Source organism: Neomonachus schauinslandi, chromosome 8, assembly GCF_002201575.2.
Source record: "Neomonachus schauinslandi chromosome 8, ASM220157v2, whole genome shotgun sequence".
NCBI classification, from domain to species: domain Eukaryota; kingdom Metazoa; phylum Chordata; class Mammalia; order Carnivora; family Phocidae; genus Neomonachus; species Neomonachus schauinslandi.
This window is the reverse complement of record NC_058410.1, coordinates 123,277,705-123,293,523: the sequence shown is the minus strand read 5'-3', so window position 1 is coordinate 123,293,523 and position 15,819 is coordinate 123,277,705. Positions and strand designations below refer to the sequence as shown.

At 37.7% G+C, this 15,819-nt stretch overlaps 1 protein-coding gene across 13 annotated transcripts in view; it reads right to left on the bottom strand.

Moving 5' to 3' along the window:
• The window catches only part of PRPF4B (pre-mRNA processing factor 4B), a 38,253-nt gene extending 24,786 nt beyond the window's left edge, over positions 1 to 13,467 (bottom strand). For 12 of the 13 annotated variants that reach the window (XM_044917263.1, XM_044917264.1, XR_006540467.1 and 9 more), the window contains exons 1-3: positions 13,300 to 13,459; positions 3,565 to 4,764; positions 848 to 1,024 (exon numbers count right to left, since the gene is read on the bottom strand). In XM_044917263.1, the coding sequence (XP_044773198.1) occupies positions 848 to 1,024; positions 3,565 to 4,764; positions 13,300 to 13,436 (1,514 nt within the window). In that variant the 5' untranslated portion in view covers positions 13,437 to 13,459. Of the gene's footprint in view, positions 1 to 847; positions 1,025 to 3,564; positions 4,765 to 13,299 lie in introns of all 13 variants that reach the window. The other variant, XR_006540461.1, reaches the window with a different exon arrangement.
• Between the last annotated feature and the right edge of the window lie 2,352 nt (positions 13,468 to 15,819).

The following is a 15,819-nucleotide window of genomic DNA, read 5'->3' as shown; positions in this document are numbered from 1 at the left end:
GCTCAGTCGGTTAAGTGGTAGACTTGGTTTCAGCTCAGGTCATGATCTCCGGGTTGTGAGATGGAGCCTGAGGCTGGCTCTGTGCTCAGCAGGGAGTCTGCTTGAGATTCTTTCCCTCTGCCCTTCCCCCCACTTGCATGCATGCTCTAAAATAGATACACCTTTAAAAAAGAATTCAATGTATATACTTTAAAATGATTCCTGCTTTACAAACCAACATTTTGATTAACCAATTCACTACATGTGCTTTACATAAAATGGTTTCTACTACTGTGAGTTAAAGAGGTTTTTGCCAAGAGAGTCTTTCACAACTACTGAGGCTATCATCTTGAGGTCATGTTCTAAGGGGACCAAATACAAGTTAAAGAGGTTTTTGCCAAGAGAGTCTTTCACAACTACTGAGGCTATCATCTTGAGGTCATGTTCTAAGGGGACCAAATACAAGTTAATAGAAAAATAGAGACCTGCAATTACATAATGACTGGAAACTGGGCTACTTATTTATTACCTTATGATCTATCCTGCTTAAAACAAAACAAAACAAACCAGTAAGCATAGCTCACGTAGTATTTCTTTCTTAAGAATTAGGGGAAAAAAAAAAGTGTTCCCCTTTCAAAAGATTGAGTTTTTAATGAACCACTGATTTAAATTTGAAAAAAAGATAAAGAAAAATCAGTGTGTGTGAAATATCACATGTTGGTAAAAAGGGAACTATATGGGATCACAGCTTCAATTTTTCAGAGAAAAATGGTCTTTAAGGAAACTCACCTAATGAGCTAATATGAAGCTTCAGAAGCATACAGAGTTTAATGAATTAAAAAGGTCAACATATGTAACATATCTCTACCTCCTCCGAGGAGACCTGCTTCTTCTCCTGGGTGACCTACTACGTCTGAGTGGGGAACGAGACCGTCTTCTGATGGGAGATCTACTTGCTCTTCTTCGGGTTGGAGACCACCTATTGATCGGGCTGGCATCTTTTGATCTTTCACGTCTACTGAGGATATCATCTCGAGGTCGTGTTCTTAAGGGGACCAAATACAGGTTAATAGAAAAATACATTAAATTAATGAATTTGTTTTGCACATAAAAGACATCTTAAGGGCACACTAACCTGAAGACAGAACACACACATTAACATGTTTTGCAACAAAACTTGAATTCAGAAAATCACAATGACATTTTGGTGTTATGGTATGCACACAGTAGAAGGTCTACTTCCTCTGGTCTCACAATTTGAAAAATTATAAAGGTTATTCACGTTGTTAAACCACTGATTCTAATTCCAGATAAACAACTCAAATAAAACTTGTCTAAGTGACAGTATTCCATTTCCTCAGTTTGAAGACTGTTTTCTTCCTAAATCTTGACATTTTTGTAATAGTCTTATTTTAATATATTACATACAACAGCATCTTACAATCACTGTTACCCTTACAACAAAGAAAATCAAAGTGAGGGTTTAGAGAAAGGGACAGTCCATCTAGTCAAGGAAATACATATTGGTGTAACTTTCCTGGAAAGACATTCGACAATACTTCATAAAATGTAAATGTATGTTACCTTAGACTTTGCAGTTTCACTTCTATGAATCTATTCTACAAAAAACTTCACATATAAACAATGGACATCTTTGCATACAATCCTGAAAAACTGGAACCAACCAAAATTTTCATGTTTCAGTGAGGGATTGATTAGAGGTGACCCCTGAACATGGGTTTGAACGGCACAGGTTCACTCACATGCAAATTGTTTTTACAGTACAGTACTGTAAATGTATTTAGTCCTTAGGATTTTCTTACCTCTAACTTACTTTATTATAACAATACAGTATATACGATACTAGAGCATACAAAATACGTGGTAAGTTATTGGTAAGGATTCCAGTTAGCAGTGGGCTATTAGTAACTAAGTTTTGGAGGAGTCAAAAGTTATATGCCGATTTCTGACTCTGTGGGCAACTGGTGCCCATAACCCCTGTGTTGTTCAAAGCTCAACTTTGTATATCTATACTGTGAAATATGGTGCTGCTATATAAAGAGCTAAAAAAGATCTCTGCTGTCACAGAAATGTTTCATGAAAAAAGCAAATCACATTTTAACATGTAGGACTCCATTTCTGTATGAAAGAACATTCATATAATTGTACATGCATAAAAAAAGAACTAGAAGGACGTATTCTTATGACTGGTAGTGGAAGGATGAAAAGGTAAAGACTTTACAGGCTTCTGCCTTATCTGAATTTCTCTTTAATTAGTATCTTTTCTGTAATTAAAATTGTTTCAAATATTCAACACTAGTCCTTAATAAACTCCTCTGAATTTTCTTTTCAAAGGGAAGACAAACTGAAAGAGACAAAGATCACTTAGAAACACTTTAGAGGACATAATCAGCAACACTAACAACTGTCTCAATTTAGAAAGCTAAAGGAAGAAGGGGGCCATTTAATTACAATGCTACTTAGAAGAATTAAGAGTATCTAAGATGCAGCATTTTTGGGAAAACAGCATTCTTGAAATTTTTCAGAAAAAACGATTTAAACCTCAAGGTCAACTTGTATTTATACTCACACACAATTGGCTAGGAATTTATATCTTTACATAGTATAAGCCAACCTTCTTTTAAGCTAAACCTGGCTGATAATTTCACATGTCCAATTATTCAACATAAGGATACTAAAAAAAATCAGTTTCTAAAATAGTTTAGTCTAAACAATCCCCACCCACTCTGCTAAAATCCTTCATGTGCCTTGATTACCTATTAGTTCTATGATGCTAGGTAAATGGAATAATCTCTCAATCTATTTTCTCATTTATAAATTGAATATGAGAGTCACTCCATTTTATGAGGAGAGATAATCAGGAGAATTTGAGGAAAAAAACCGATGGGCTAAAAGCATTATACAAATATGAATTATTTTCATTATTATAGGTAAAAAAATAAAATCATTTCTTACACTATTCTTCTTCCTAAACTTAAGACATACTACTTTTTTTAAACAATGAGATTATAGGTATATGAATTAGTAACAAAAAAATGTCCACTTTCAATTTAATTTTATTTTTGGGGCAAAAAAAAATTTGGTAGTTCCAATTTACATTGTTGGAATTCAAAATCATGCCAATTCAAATGAATGGATACATCACAATCCTTAAATTGACACCTCCTTTTTTAAAGTTAAAAATTTCAGCCTATACTGTTCAATGAAAAATCCCTGCTCTAGAAATTCCCCTCACTTCCCATAAATGGGAATACATGAATGGGTATACATAGATTTATCAGCCAAATTACTTGGATTTAAAGCAGTGATTCTGCAAAATTGATACTAAATTAAGAACCTGGGGGAAAAAAAACTGATTCTGTCACCAAGTTCAGTATTTGTAAATCTTTCAGTCAAGCTACTCACTGAAAAAAGTACAAATATTAATTTAGTTAGTGGACAGGATCTACTTAAAACTGTAAGACTGATTGCACTACCTCATTTTTTATTGTCCACAAGTTCTAGTTTCTCCTTTTTAAAATCCGGGCATTGGTAAAAAGCATTAACATTTTGAAAACAAGTTACCTTGGAGAAGAAAGTCGTCTCCTTTCTGGTTCTCTTCGTTTTCTTTCCAAGGATCGGCTCTTGGCTCTTCTACCAGGAGACAGAGTTCGGGAAGGTGATTTGCTTTGTTTAGACCTTCTGTCATTTACAAGTGGAGATCTACTTCTCCTTGATTTATCCCGTTGTTTTGGAGACAAACTTCTTCTTTTAGGACTTCGACCCGGTCTTCTACTGGGTGACCGATTTTCTTTCCCAGAAGAAGCATCTTTAGAGGGAGATTTAATTGGCTTCTTTTCTTTATCCGTGTCAGACCGTTTTGATTTTCTCTCTTTGGACCGTGATCTTCTGTCTTTGGATTTACCTCTTAAGTCAACTGGGGATCTGGATTTTTTGCCTCGATCACGACTTCTACTTTCATTTATAATTGGGGATTTTTTTCTATCTTTTGACCTACTTTTATCTTCAATTTTAACCTTGTCATCAGTAGGAGATCTGGCCTTCCCAATTTTCTCTTGAGATCGCCTTCTAAGGGTAGGAGATTTTGATTTCCTTGCTTGATCTTGAGACTTACTTCTCTTGGATGGACTTCTGGACTTTTTCCTCTCCTTTGACTTGCTCCTAGTTGTCTTCTCTTTAACTATTTCAACACCTCCCTTACTTTTCTTTTTATCACTCCTATGTCTAGTCCGTTCTTTGGATCTGCTTTTACTTCGCTTTTTCGTACTATTTTTATTGTCCATTAGTTCAAGTTTCCCCTTTGTACTTGATGATCTGGTACTAGACCTATTTCCATTTCTTGCTTTTTCATGAATCTCCCCCTCTTCTTCAGAGCCAGACTCATAGCCTTGCAATATGAGCCCCATCCCAGATTGGACCTTTCCTTCCATTAACTCATTATCAAGTTCAGCTTTAATCAAGGCTCTCTGTTTTTCCAAGTCTTCCAGCAAAGCTAAATCATCAAGTTTAGTTCTTTTTGCTGGAGACATACCTTCTTTGTCAGAAGCATCAATAATCTCTTTTCTTTTGTGTTTCTTATGTTTATGCTTATGTTTATGTTTTTTATCCTTATCTTCTTCTGAGGAATGTTTATGTTTCTTATGTTTACTTCTGTGTTTATGCTTCTTTTTTTTGTGACGACTGTGCTTATTTTGAGACTGGTCTTCTGATACTTCTCCATTTTCTTCATTTACACTCTTTTCGGAATTATCAGCATCTTCCATCCTATAAATTTATCAAACACATTTTAAAATTTCATCATTTATCAAGCATTTAGTCATAACAAAATAATGATAAAATACATCTCAATGTAATACATGAAGTTAGTCACTGAAATATTTTCAGAACAGCTTCAGACATTTAATTGCAAAGATATATGGCAAAAACTGACTTAGTGATTTAACTTCAATTTGTTTCTAATGGTTGAACTCAAATACACAGAATACATACATAATGAGGGAAGTCAAAATAATCACACTTAATAAAAAGAAAATCCAAAACCAGTACAGTAAAATGTTAATATTGATTTAAAGTCACTCAGTAACTTGTTTTTAAACCATAATTTCCCACACAGACTTAACACCAAAGGCATGCCCCACCCCCTATTTTCTTTTTCCAGAAAACATACTGCCATATATTGGGAGACTAATCTCTTTCTCCACTTTATATTGAAAAGTGTACTTTTTCTTTTTATAATCTTTACAACCAATATTCAGCTATATCCAAAAAAAGCACTCTAAGTGTGCACTGGTGGCTGATGTTTTAACCCCCCAAAGGTTTAAAATTTCAAAGTGAGCTGACAAGGAGTTAGGATGCTCAGCCTGTAGTGGCCACTGAGCAACCACTGAATCACATCAAAGGGTCTCCTGCAGGTCAACAATAGTCCAATATCAGCAAAAGCCTACAGTTCAACCAGTATTTGTTCAACAGGCTATTTAGTCTCTTTAAATTTCAAATGAAAGATTACTTTCCCAAAATACACTCATATTGATTGGTGCCATGCAAAAAAAATATATTAATAAAATTAATTACATCAAAGGGGTAGCTTTTGTGCTTAAATGCTTAGACTATGCTGAAAGAGTTTATGATTCTAAATTATTTTGCTAAATCCTTGCTGTTCATTAATCCCAGGTTAAACACAGACTACAATAGTATTATTTAACCTTTTCCTTTAAAATCATTCCATACTAAAACATCACATCCCAGAATGTGAGACTAACATAAGACTTTAAATCATCTGGATTCAGACACACTATTTTTGGAGGAAGATATGGATTATTTTGTCCAAGTCCTTCAAGTTATATACTACTGTACTTTTACTAAATTTATTATTTGTGCCAAAATTAAGAACTAAGGAATTTTTTTTTTTTTAAGAGAAGGAAGGGGAGAAATGGGAGGGGGAGAGAGAGAATCTTAAGCAGGTTCCACACCCAGCGTGAAGCTAGATGTGGGGCTCAATCTCATGAACCTGAGATTATGACCTGAGCCAAAATCAGGAGTCAGATCCTTAACTGACTGAGCCACCCAGGTGCCTCAGAATTCAATTTCTTTTAATATTTTTTTTTAAATCACTACACTTAACGCAGGCATTAAGAAAGGTAGCAGGAAAACAAAGATGTACAAGACCTGTACCTGCCACTTCAAGGAAATCATAGTTCAGGGGAAAAGAAAGTCACATGAAACACTGGAAGAATGCAATGATAAAGACACAAATAAGGGCATTACGGGAACACTGAAGGATCAACTAAAATCATTCTGAAAACGGTCAAGGAGATCACAGAAAAGCCCCAGCTACTTGTTAAGCAGAGACTTTGAAAGGAGAGAAGGAATGTTTATTGAGAAGGTACATAGATTATAAAATAAAGGTTGTGTAAAAATGTCCTAGAGAATGAGTAAGAAATTAATGAGAAGGGAAAAGAGTACTTTAGATAGGAAAAAAAAAAAAAAGGTGACAAAAGGTACAGTTATAAATAGCAAACTATAAGCAGATCAGTGTTGCCAGGCATCAAACTTGTGAAGAAACTGGTCTAATGGTTAAGATCTCAAATGGACCAATTCCAGGAGATGAAAAGATATTGCAGCAGATTCTGGGAGTGAATGGTTGAGATAGAGTTAGAGGCTCACTGGGGTCAGAGGCCCAGGAACTGCAGGATTAGGCTGCCGGATGGTGGTCTGTAAAGACACTGCCATTATGGCAGGAGTCAGAGGAAAATCTGGTCCTCCAGTCAGGTCTCAGTCTTCAGTAAAGTTGGAAGGGCTGAGGAGGGAGGTGACATACTAGAGGTATTTTTGAAAAGTTCTTAGTTGATAACAATGAGGTGGTGTGGAGAACATGAAGAACATAGAACTACCACATGGCAGGAAATTTAAATTTTTGTCAGACTGCCAATCTCCATTTTGGTAATGTGGACTGTGAGAAAGAATAAAGTATTGAAGACAGCTGCAGAGAAAGCTGTATCTTCTGGTTGAGAGGTTTTAGTTTGGACTGACTTCTCTCTAATGGGGAACAAAGACGACAGAATAAATAAACAAAAAATAAATATATAACAAAGATGACAGTATATATATATATATTTGCATCTTCCAGGGCACTTTAATCAAAATTCCGTCATCAGAAGAGTTCTTGTAGCATACAATGTTAAGATGGGCATGTCAACTTGGTCCTACAAGTGAAATTTCCACAGACTTGCACTTCAAACACGTATGAAAAATAAAATATATAATATTTAGCTTTATATATTTCCCCACTTCATCACTTTGTCCTTAAAATAAATTACTATCTCTGTCCAATAAATTAAGGAACCTGGAGTCACGAAGCAAATATCAGCCAAATGACTTCCATTTCCTGAAAAAGTTCTGGGGGAAATACTTGAGACAGTCAAATGCTTACAGGAATCAACATGAATTAAAACTAGCACATTCCTCACAGTTGGGCGAGACATCAAAAACAGAAGGCTGCTAATGGTTGTTCTTCTCTGTTGGGAAAAAATAAATCCCCCCTGACCATACCGAATGGTTGCAGAAGCTGCAACTGAACTTTTGGCACCAGTGGAGAAAAGAGGCTTTGCAAAGAGGCTTTCCAGGGTTCTCTGGATCATCAAATTTTCTCAAAGACTTAGAAAAAGAAAGTGTAATATCTTTATGTGAAAAAAAAAAAAAACAAACAAACAAACAACATGGTTCTATTATGGTGGGAAGAGGGGGGAAACCACAGATTTAAGTAGAATACACAAAGACATTTCTTTTTCTTTTTTTTTTTTAAGGTTTTTATTTGACAGAGAGAGAATGTGAGAGCACCCGCAGGGAGAGGCAGCAGGAGGGGGGGGGAGAGAGAGAGAATCCTTAAGCAGACTCCCCGTTGAGCATGGGGACTTATATGGGGCTCGTTCCAGGACCCTGAAATCACGACCTGAGCTGCAACCAAGAGTCGGACGCTTAACCGACTGAACCACCCAGGTGCCCCGATACAAAGACTTTTCAACTTTGTTCCTTATATAGGCTATATCCTCATATAGGTAACCACTTCCCTTACCCTGAAATCTCCCATCACACAACCTAGAAAGTGGTAGTATAGGTTTTTTTTTCCCCGCGCCGAAACTCGACTTATAGGGGGAAACGTGTGAGAAAAACTGAATTAGGCTAATTCAAGATATGCAGACAAGTATGGAGAACCTGTTTAAAGGCCGACAATGATTTTCAGGCATATAAAATCTCAGTGTCCAAAGTACAAAATTCTAGTCAATAAGCTAAAACTCAAACTATCTAAAGATCCTCTAATGTGTCTTTAGGAACCAGTCTCCATAGCCAGACTATCTGGTTTCAAATCCTGATTCCAATACTAGTTGTGTGGCCTCAAGTCTGCAGGCACCTCATCTACAAACTGGAGAAAATAGTATCTACCTCAAAGCAAACTGTAAGGATTGCATGGTTGTTAACAGATGTTATTAAGGCTCATAATAGTGCCTAGCACAAACGAAGTGCCTCAAAAGTGAGATTATTCTTCCTCAGAAACTGGATTAATATTTACTCACCATGACACTGTGGAGCTGTCAGGGCTGATACTAAGAATGTTATTTTCAGTAATATGGTCAAAGAGCATGGATTGAGTCAAACTACCTTGTTCAAATGGTGTTTCCAACATGACACACCTAGTCTAACCTTAAGCAAGTCGCTCCTCCAAGCTTCAGTTTTCTCAACTGTACAAACTGGGGAAATAACAGTATTGATAAATCACAGGCTTGTTGTAGCAATAATTGGTTCATATATAAAAGGCTACCACACAAAGTACTGAAGAAATACTAAGTCTCCAGGACAGAGGAGACTAAGTTTCAAGGAAGTTTAAGGGTCCTGCCTTCGGTCAAACACACATCAAGCTAGTGAGAAGGCTAGTATTACATTCCAAGTCAGTCAAGAGCTCTTCCATTTGATTGAAGATGCTTTTAAAATGTCAGATCATATCACTACTCTGTGTGAAACTTGATTATTGCTTCCTATCACATTGAGAATAAAAACCAAAATTGTTTACAAGGCCCCATACTATCTGCCCAACCTCCCCAACACACTGATCTTACTACTTTCCTCCCACACTTACCATGCTTTAGCCACACCACTCCCCTTAAACAATAGGTAAACCCTACTTCAGGGCCTTGGTACTTGTACTTGCTGTTTCTCCACCTGGAATGCTTTTCCCAAACATATACATTGCTGGTTCCTTTGCCTAGCCTCAGGTCTTTGCTTAAATTACTTTCTCAGTCAAATTTTCCTCACCAATTCATTTTAATCACAACCCTCACCCTACCACATATCCCCTTTCTCTGCTTATTTTTTTTCTCTAAAGTAACTGCCACCACCTAATTCTTGTTTGTCTCTCCGTATTGTAACACATGCCCTATGAGAGCAGAATTTTAATTTATTTAGTTCACTGCTCTATCCCTAAGGCCTAGTAAACTTTCTAACCTATAGTAAGCAGGTACTCAATAAGTAATTTGTTGTGTCAATAAATGATTTATACAGAATAACACATAAAAATTGTATTCATTAGACTACAGCTGTGCTTACTGGCTATACTACACTCATCTCTTGACAGGAACCATTTTGTTTTTGCTCGGTTCTATCTCCAGTGCCTCACACCGTGCATACACCTATCTGGTGAATGCAGTGTCCCAAAATGATTTAAATTTAATTACCTCCCTCCCCAAGAAAAATCTACTCTTTGAACTCTTTTCTAGTGCTTTCTACAATTTACAAGTCTTCAAGGAATTGCAAATCAAAATTCTTAAGAGTTTACCCACAGAGGAAGTAATTCCCTTCAAAAGAAAACCTAGCTCCTAAAGCTTCTGAGAATTAGAAGCTACATCAAGATGTCCAGTGTCACTTGAGTTATTTCCATGAGTGTCCCTAGTTTCTAACGTAACTTAATGAATGTTATCTAAAGAAATGACTACACTACTGATAAAGATGCTATAAGCACTTAGGGCCTATTAGTTTAACCTTAATAATTCTAGAGTTCTCCTACACTGGGGTTAGTAGACCTTCACCCTCCTCAAGTTGCTCTCTCAATGCAAATTCCATAGAAAATACCAACTGAAGTCTGACTAGGTACATCAGGAAATCGTGAACTCAATGAATTGATGGCATATTACACGTAACAAGCTTGTGCTAAAACAGCTAATTTAGGTTCATCATCAACAACTTTCTTCTAAAACTTTACGGAAAGCTACCCTGATAAGAAACTTCATAGTCTTCTTGCATAGTTCATGTTTATAATAAATACAGGTATTTAAGTTCCATATATGTAAATTTACATTTTAACATTTACGTTCTGCAATTTAACACTTTACAATTTACACATTTAGCAGGTCTATGTTTAAACCAACATTTAAAACTGTCTACAACAAGACTGTCATAAAACAGTACTTACTGAGAACTGAGTAATATCCTTCAAATCACATTATTTGGAAATGAAGCTGATTTGAAGTGCAGACTATATGGAAGTGTTATCATTTATTTTGTTAAATGCAACGTATAAGTTTCATCCTTCAAAGAAGGGTCTCTGGGCATCTGGCACAATGAAACAACTTTAAAATAAAGACTGATTACGAACCACTAGTGTTATTTTAACTTCGTCTTTCAAATTTTTAAAAAGAATACTCTTAATGACATTTTATCTGGGAGGCATTCAATTTATGCTCTGGAAACAGAATGGTGAGCATTCTCTTCTTTACAAAGAAAGTAATTAAGCCTGTTTCTCTGACAACTTCAACTACTTTAATACAGAATTAATGTAGATGTAAAAATAAGAATGGATTCAAAAGACCAACTAGTCTTAAAATGAACTCCTCCATCCCTCCTTTTCCAAATCGGGTGTGGAAAATTAAGCTTCAAAGAATTAGAACTGTCACATCAAAAAAAAGGGACCTTTCTGGGACACTGGAAGTCAATAAAAAGGATTTCAAACCTTAAAGGCTATTTTTAAAAGGAGCCACAATGTATAGTGGGCGAGTACACAGTACAATAGTTAGGAGCAGGGCTCTAGAATTAGACTACCTGGGTTTAAATCCTGGGTTTGTCACTTAGTGTGACCTTGGGTAAGTTAATTTCTCTGTGCTTCAGTTTAACCATTTGTAAAATATAGAAAATAACAGCATCTACCTCCATAGGGTCGTTATAAGGATAAAATATTTGTTCAGTGCTTTGAACAGTATCTGGTACTTGGTAAGTGCAAATAAGTGAATGCCGATAAAAATTTAAATGTTTAAAACCATCAAAGAGGGGCGCCTGGGTGGCTCAGTTGGTTAAGCGACTGCCTTCGGCTCAGGTCATGATCCTGGAGTCCCGGGATCGAGTCCCACATCGGGCTCCCTGCTCGACGGGGAGCCTGCTTCTCCCTCTGACCCTCCCCCATCTCGTGCTCTCTCTCTCTGTCTCATTCTCTCTCTCAAATAAATAAATAAAATCTTTAAAAAAAAATAAATAAATAAATAAAACCATCAAAGAGGCTGAACTAAAGAGAGCTAAAGGACAAACGTAAAAGCCACTAAAAAGCCTTCAGGGAACTTAACTTTTTATTTCGTCCCAAATGTTCCACTTCGAATAGAGATCATACAATTGTAAACTACTCAGTGTCCTCTAAAGAACTGTTCAGACACTATATTCCAGCATTCACTATGAGCAGCGCACAGTACTTGCTTTCATACAAAATTTATCTTTGTTAAACATTTTAAGTGGGATACTTAACAGACCAAATACTCCATTTATACCAAGAGTCCTGTGAGGAGGCGAGGTAGAATTAAAGACTATTTATTTCAGGGGCATTCATGTTGCAAAGGCATAAATAAATGCTAATTATCAAGTCTAGTATTTGAATATGCATATAAATATGATCCCAGCACTCCTCAAAATTAATCTGAACGGTCCCTGAAATCAAATAAATGGACATGATACTACAGAACTTTGAAGAGATTGCTAGAAAAAACAGCTGCATAACATCTGTATTGTACTGGCATAAATACTGGAACGTGCCACACTGTGAACTCGATGAGAAACAAAAGGAGGTGAAGTCTAGTTAAAACTTTAGAATCCATCTGCTCTCTTCTAAGTCAATTTGTGAAGATAACAGAGCAGTCTTCAAAAGCCCTTAATTTCAACTTAGTTTAATTTTCTGAGTAAAGCAAATGATTGAGGAGTCCAGAACTGAATGCATAGCAATGAAGTGCTGGGGCGCCTGGTAGTAAAAATTTCTCCTCTCAGTCCCTAGTTGCTGGGAGACTGTATCTCTTTCCTAAAACAGATTTTTTAAAAAATCAGATAATGCTGATGCACAAAACGATCGCTCTATGAATTCTGTTTTAAAATGCACTCTCTATTTTGGGTTCTTGTTTGAGTTTTCCCAATATGAACAGGAGAACAAAATACTGCTTTTAAGCAACGATTAGACTTTGCAGCATATACAAGTTATGTTTTCACTTGGCCGCATCGATTCTTACGTTAGCTTAATTATAGACATAAAGTGCTTGGGTTTGGAAGTAGCTACTACTTCTTCCCCTTGTACTCCCAAAGAAGCCCTACAAACTCAGGCCAAAAATGTCAGGCCTCAAAACCAAGAACTTGATCTTACTTTGCCTCAAGTTTGCAAGTTGGCAAATAAGCTGCCAATAGGCAGAGGGGGGAAAAAATAGATCGAATGATGGAGTTAAGAGCACAGAGATGGGGAAATGAAGTACCCGGTTAGCGACAAACTATTATATAGCTCTGGGATGGTCAAAGAGGTTAGCCCTACATCCCTTCTCCTCCCTGCTTTCAGGTCCTAAAACTGACACCAGCAGCAGGACGACGGCAGAAAGTCTTATGGCTTGCCCCTCTCCCGCCACTGCTCCTCGAGTGCCCCAAACCGATGCACTGAATGCTGCAACCAGGGAGCTCGGCTCGGTCCCAGAGGGAGAAATACTAAGGCGCGACCGCACAGTCGCGGCAGCCGCCTCGCGCACGGGACCTGTAGAGGCCGCTCGCGCGTACGCCTCCCAGGGCAACGACGCGCGGCAGGCCGCGGCCGCCTTCGACCCAACAGCCGCGGCCTCCGGGAGAGCGAAGCTCGAAGGCCGCCCGCCCGCCCGCCCAACAACGTATCGCGCGGGGAAAGACAAAGTTTGGCTCTCGCCGTTAGGCCTGAACTTTCCCGCCCGCCCATGCAGGTCTCCGCGGTTTCCCACTCGGCGGCCTCCTGGGCGCCGGCCTTCCGCACCGCTCACAGAGACTACTTACTCTGGCTGTTCCCGCACCGACAGAGTCTCCGCGGCGGCCATCTTGAACTTCCTGACTCCTCGGCGGCGGTGGCGGCGGCTTCCCGGACGGTATAAGGTAGTGGAAGTGGAGGAAGAGGGAGCAGAGCCGTCGCGCATGTGCTAACCGCGTAGGGAACCGTGGAGCTCTGAGTCCGCTCTAAGAATCCGGATATAGAAGTGCATCCGGGGACATGGCGCACGAGCGCCATGACGCAACTTCCGGGGCGGGGGTTGGGCGTGAGGAGGTATAGACGGCACCTGCTAAGGGTTTAGGGGTGAGTTACTTAGGCTTACCCGCTAGTGAATGTTGGCACCGAACATTTGGTTCTGAAAACTTGCTAAAGAAGGGACAGAGCGAGTCAGATACCGGTATTTTGTGTGCGGTTCCGAGAACTAGTTTCACTGAGGGACCCACAAGTTGAGTTAATTTTCAAACTAGGACAAGATGATGATTTTGCTGCTGGGCTGAGTAGGAGACATAGTAAATGCCTTATTACTGGATAGATAACCCAATCTGAAGTGGCATTAAGGGAAAGTTTGTAGAAAGACATTTTGAGAATACTGGGAAGTTAGGACTGTATCTAGAACGTAAATGTCTTTTAATACGGAATTATTATTAATACATTTATTTGAAACTTTTGCATTTCCTTTCAGCTTTTGCTTAATTTAGGGGTAACGATTCGGGAGTCGTTAGGTTTGCTGGTTCAGTAATATTTTTGGTCCAAATCACTTTATGTGATTTTGTTTTTCTATAATGAATTCTACAGTAATCGATTAAATGAAATATTTTATGAGAAAATATTTACTGGTTCTTGGAGAGCTTTTAACACCACGTAGGTTTCTATATTCCCTCTCTTTCAAAAATATCTTTCTTTATACTCTGGAACCTGAAATCAGGGTGACGATCGCTTTCATTCTTGTAATCAACTGAGTTTGGTTTCACCATAGAAATTTGACCTCAGAATATCTGGGCTTGCTCTGTATCTTGGTTTTCAGAGGGGAAGATATACAAATATTCTTACAAAATGAGTCCCTCGTTGGCTTAATCCTAGACGTGTTTAAAATGTTAAACGTTTTACCTTCGTGGACTCTATTAATATGGAACACTAACACTGATTTTTGGGGATTCCCTCTTCTCCCCTGACTCCACTGTAGCATTTCTTTATATGGTCCTTAATTGCATTGCTTTCTTTGTGAAGGATTTTTCTCTTTCTCCTTAACAATGAGATTCAGGTATAATAACTTGGAAGACTTTTTCCACAGGAAAAAGTTTTCAGAAGTATGTTAAAGATGGTTTATATCTATTATTTACTAATAGTGTGTAGGTTGGGATTTCAGAGTTCTAATTGTTTCTGCCTCTAGATTCTCATCTCTATGTATCTTTTCAAAAGTAGTATGAATTCATGAATTTATTCTTATATTTATGGTTTATTATATTCTCTGCCCCAGCCCCCATGAAGGCAAGGCCATGTGTCATTGTATCCAGATTGGCTCAAATGTTATTAAAATAACAAAAAATATTTAAAATAAAATTTAAAATTAAAATAGATGAACATAGTTATGTATGTACAAACCTATTTCAGATTTATTCTTGGAAATAAGTGCAAACCTGCAAGAGATCTCATCTTGGATATAAAGTAGAATATACGTTAGGGCAAAAGAAGCCTAGCACACTGGCACCAGGAGGTAAAGTAACTTATGATGACTTAGTTCCCAATTGCCAAGCCAGGATATGAAATGAAATCTAACTCCTGTCTGTGCTCTTTCCTTACTCTGCTGCTTCCCACAGAAATGTCATTTGTTTAGCATCTACTTATTGAGCACCCACCTACACAGCTCTTTGATATTCAAATGTGTTTTCAGTTAAAGGTAATGGAAAGAGCAATGGATGGGCATCCAGATATACCTTATTTTCCCCGGGTCTCTTCCTTAATGCTGAGTAGCTTATTGCTGAAAGCTCATAGGCAAATCTCAGTTTCCTCAACCACAATATTATCTCCTTTGTCACCTCTGCTGTTTGATTCTAAAAAATTTCTTAATTTAAGTGTAATTGACATTAATGTTTTATTAGTTTCAAATGTATACATAGTGATTTGACAATGCTCACCATGCCGTACGAGTGTGGTTAAGGGAGGATAGGTGGGGAGAATAGACGCTAAGTTGTTCAGGTTTGAAGCCACATTATGACTGGCTCAAATTTGGACTTGGGCAAACCCTTCAAATTTTTTAAAAAGAGCATAGTAAAAACAAAAACAAAACATTTCAGAAAATGATGCTGGCAAATTTCCTTTAAGATTTTCTCACCAATTCGCTTTCCCTTGCACAGTTACTACCAGTTCGGACCGCACTAGGAGGGATTTGTTAAGGATTCACCCAAAACTGTGTTGTAGTTTTGGAAGAATGGGGTTTAGGGAAGGCGGAGTTAAAATTAAGGCAAACATCATTTACTACTTTAAATAAGTCAGCAAACGTTTATTAAAAGACAAACTTAAGTCCAGGT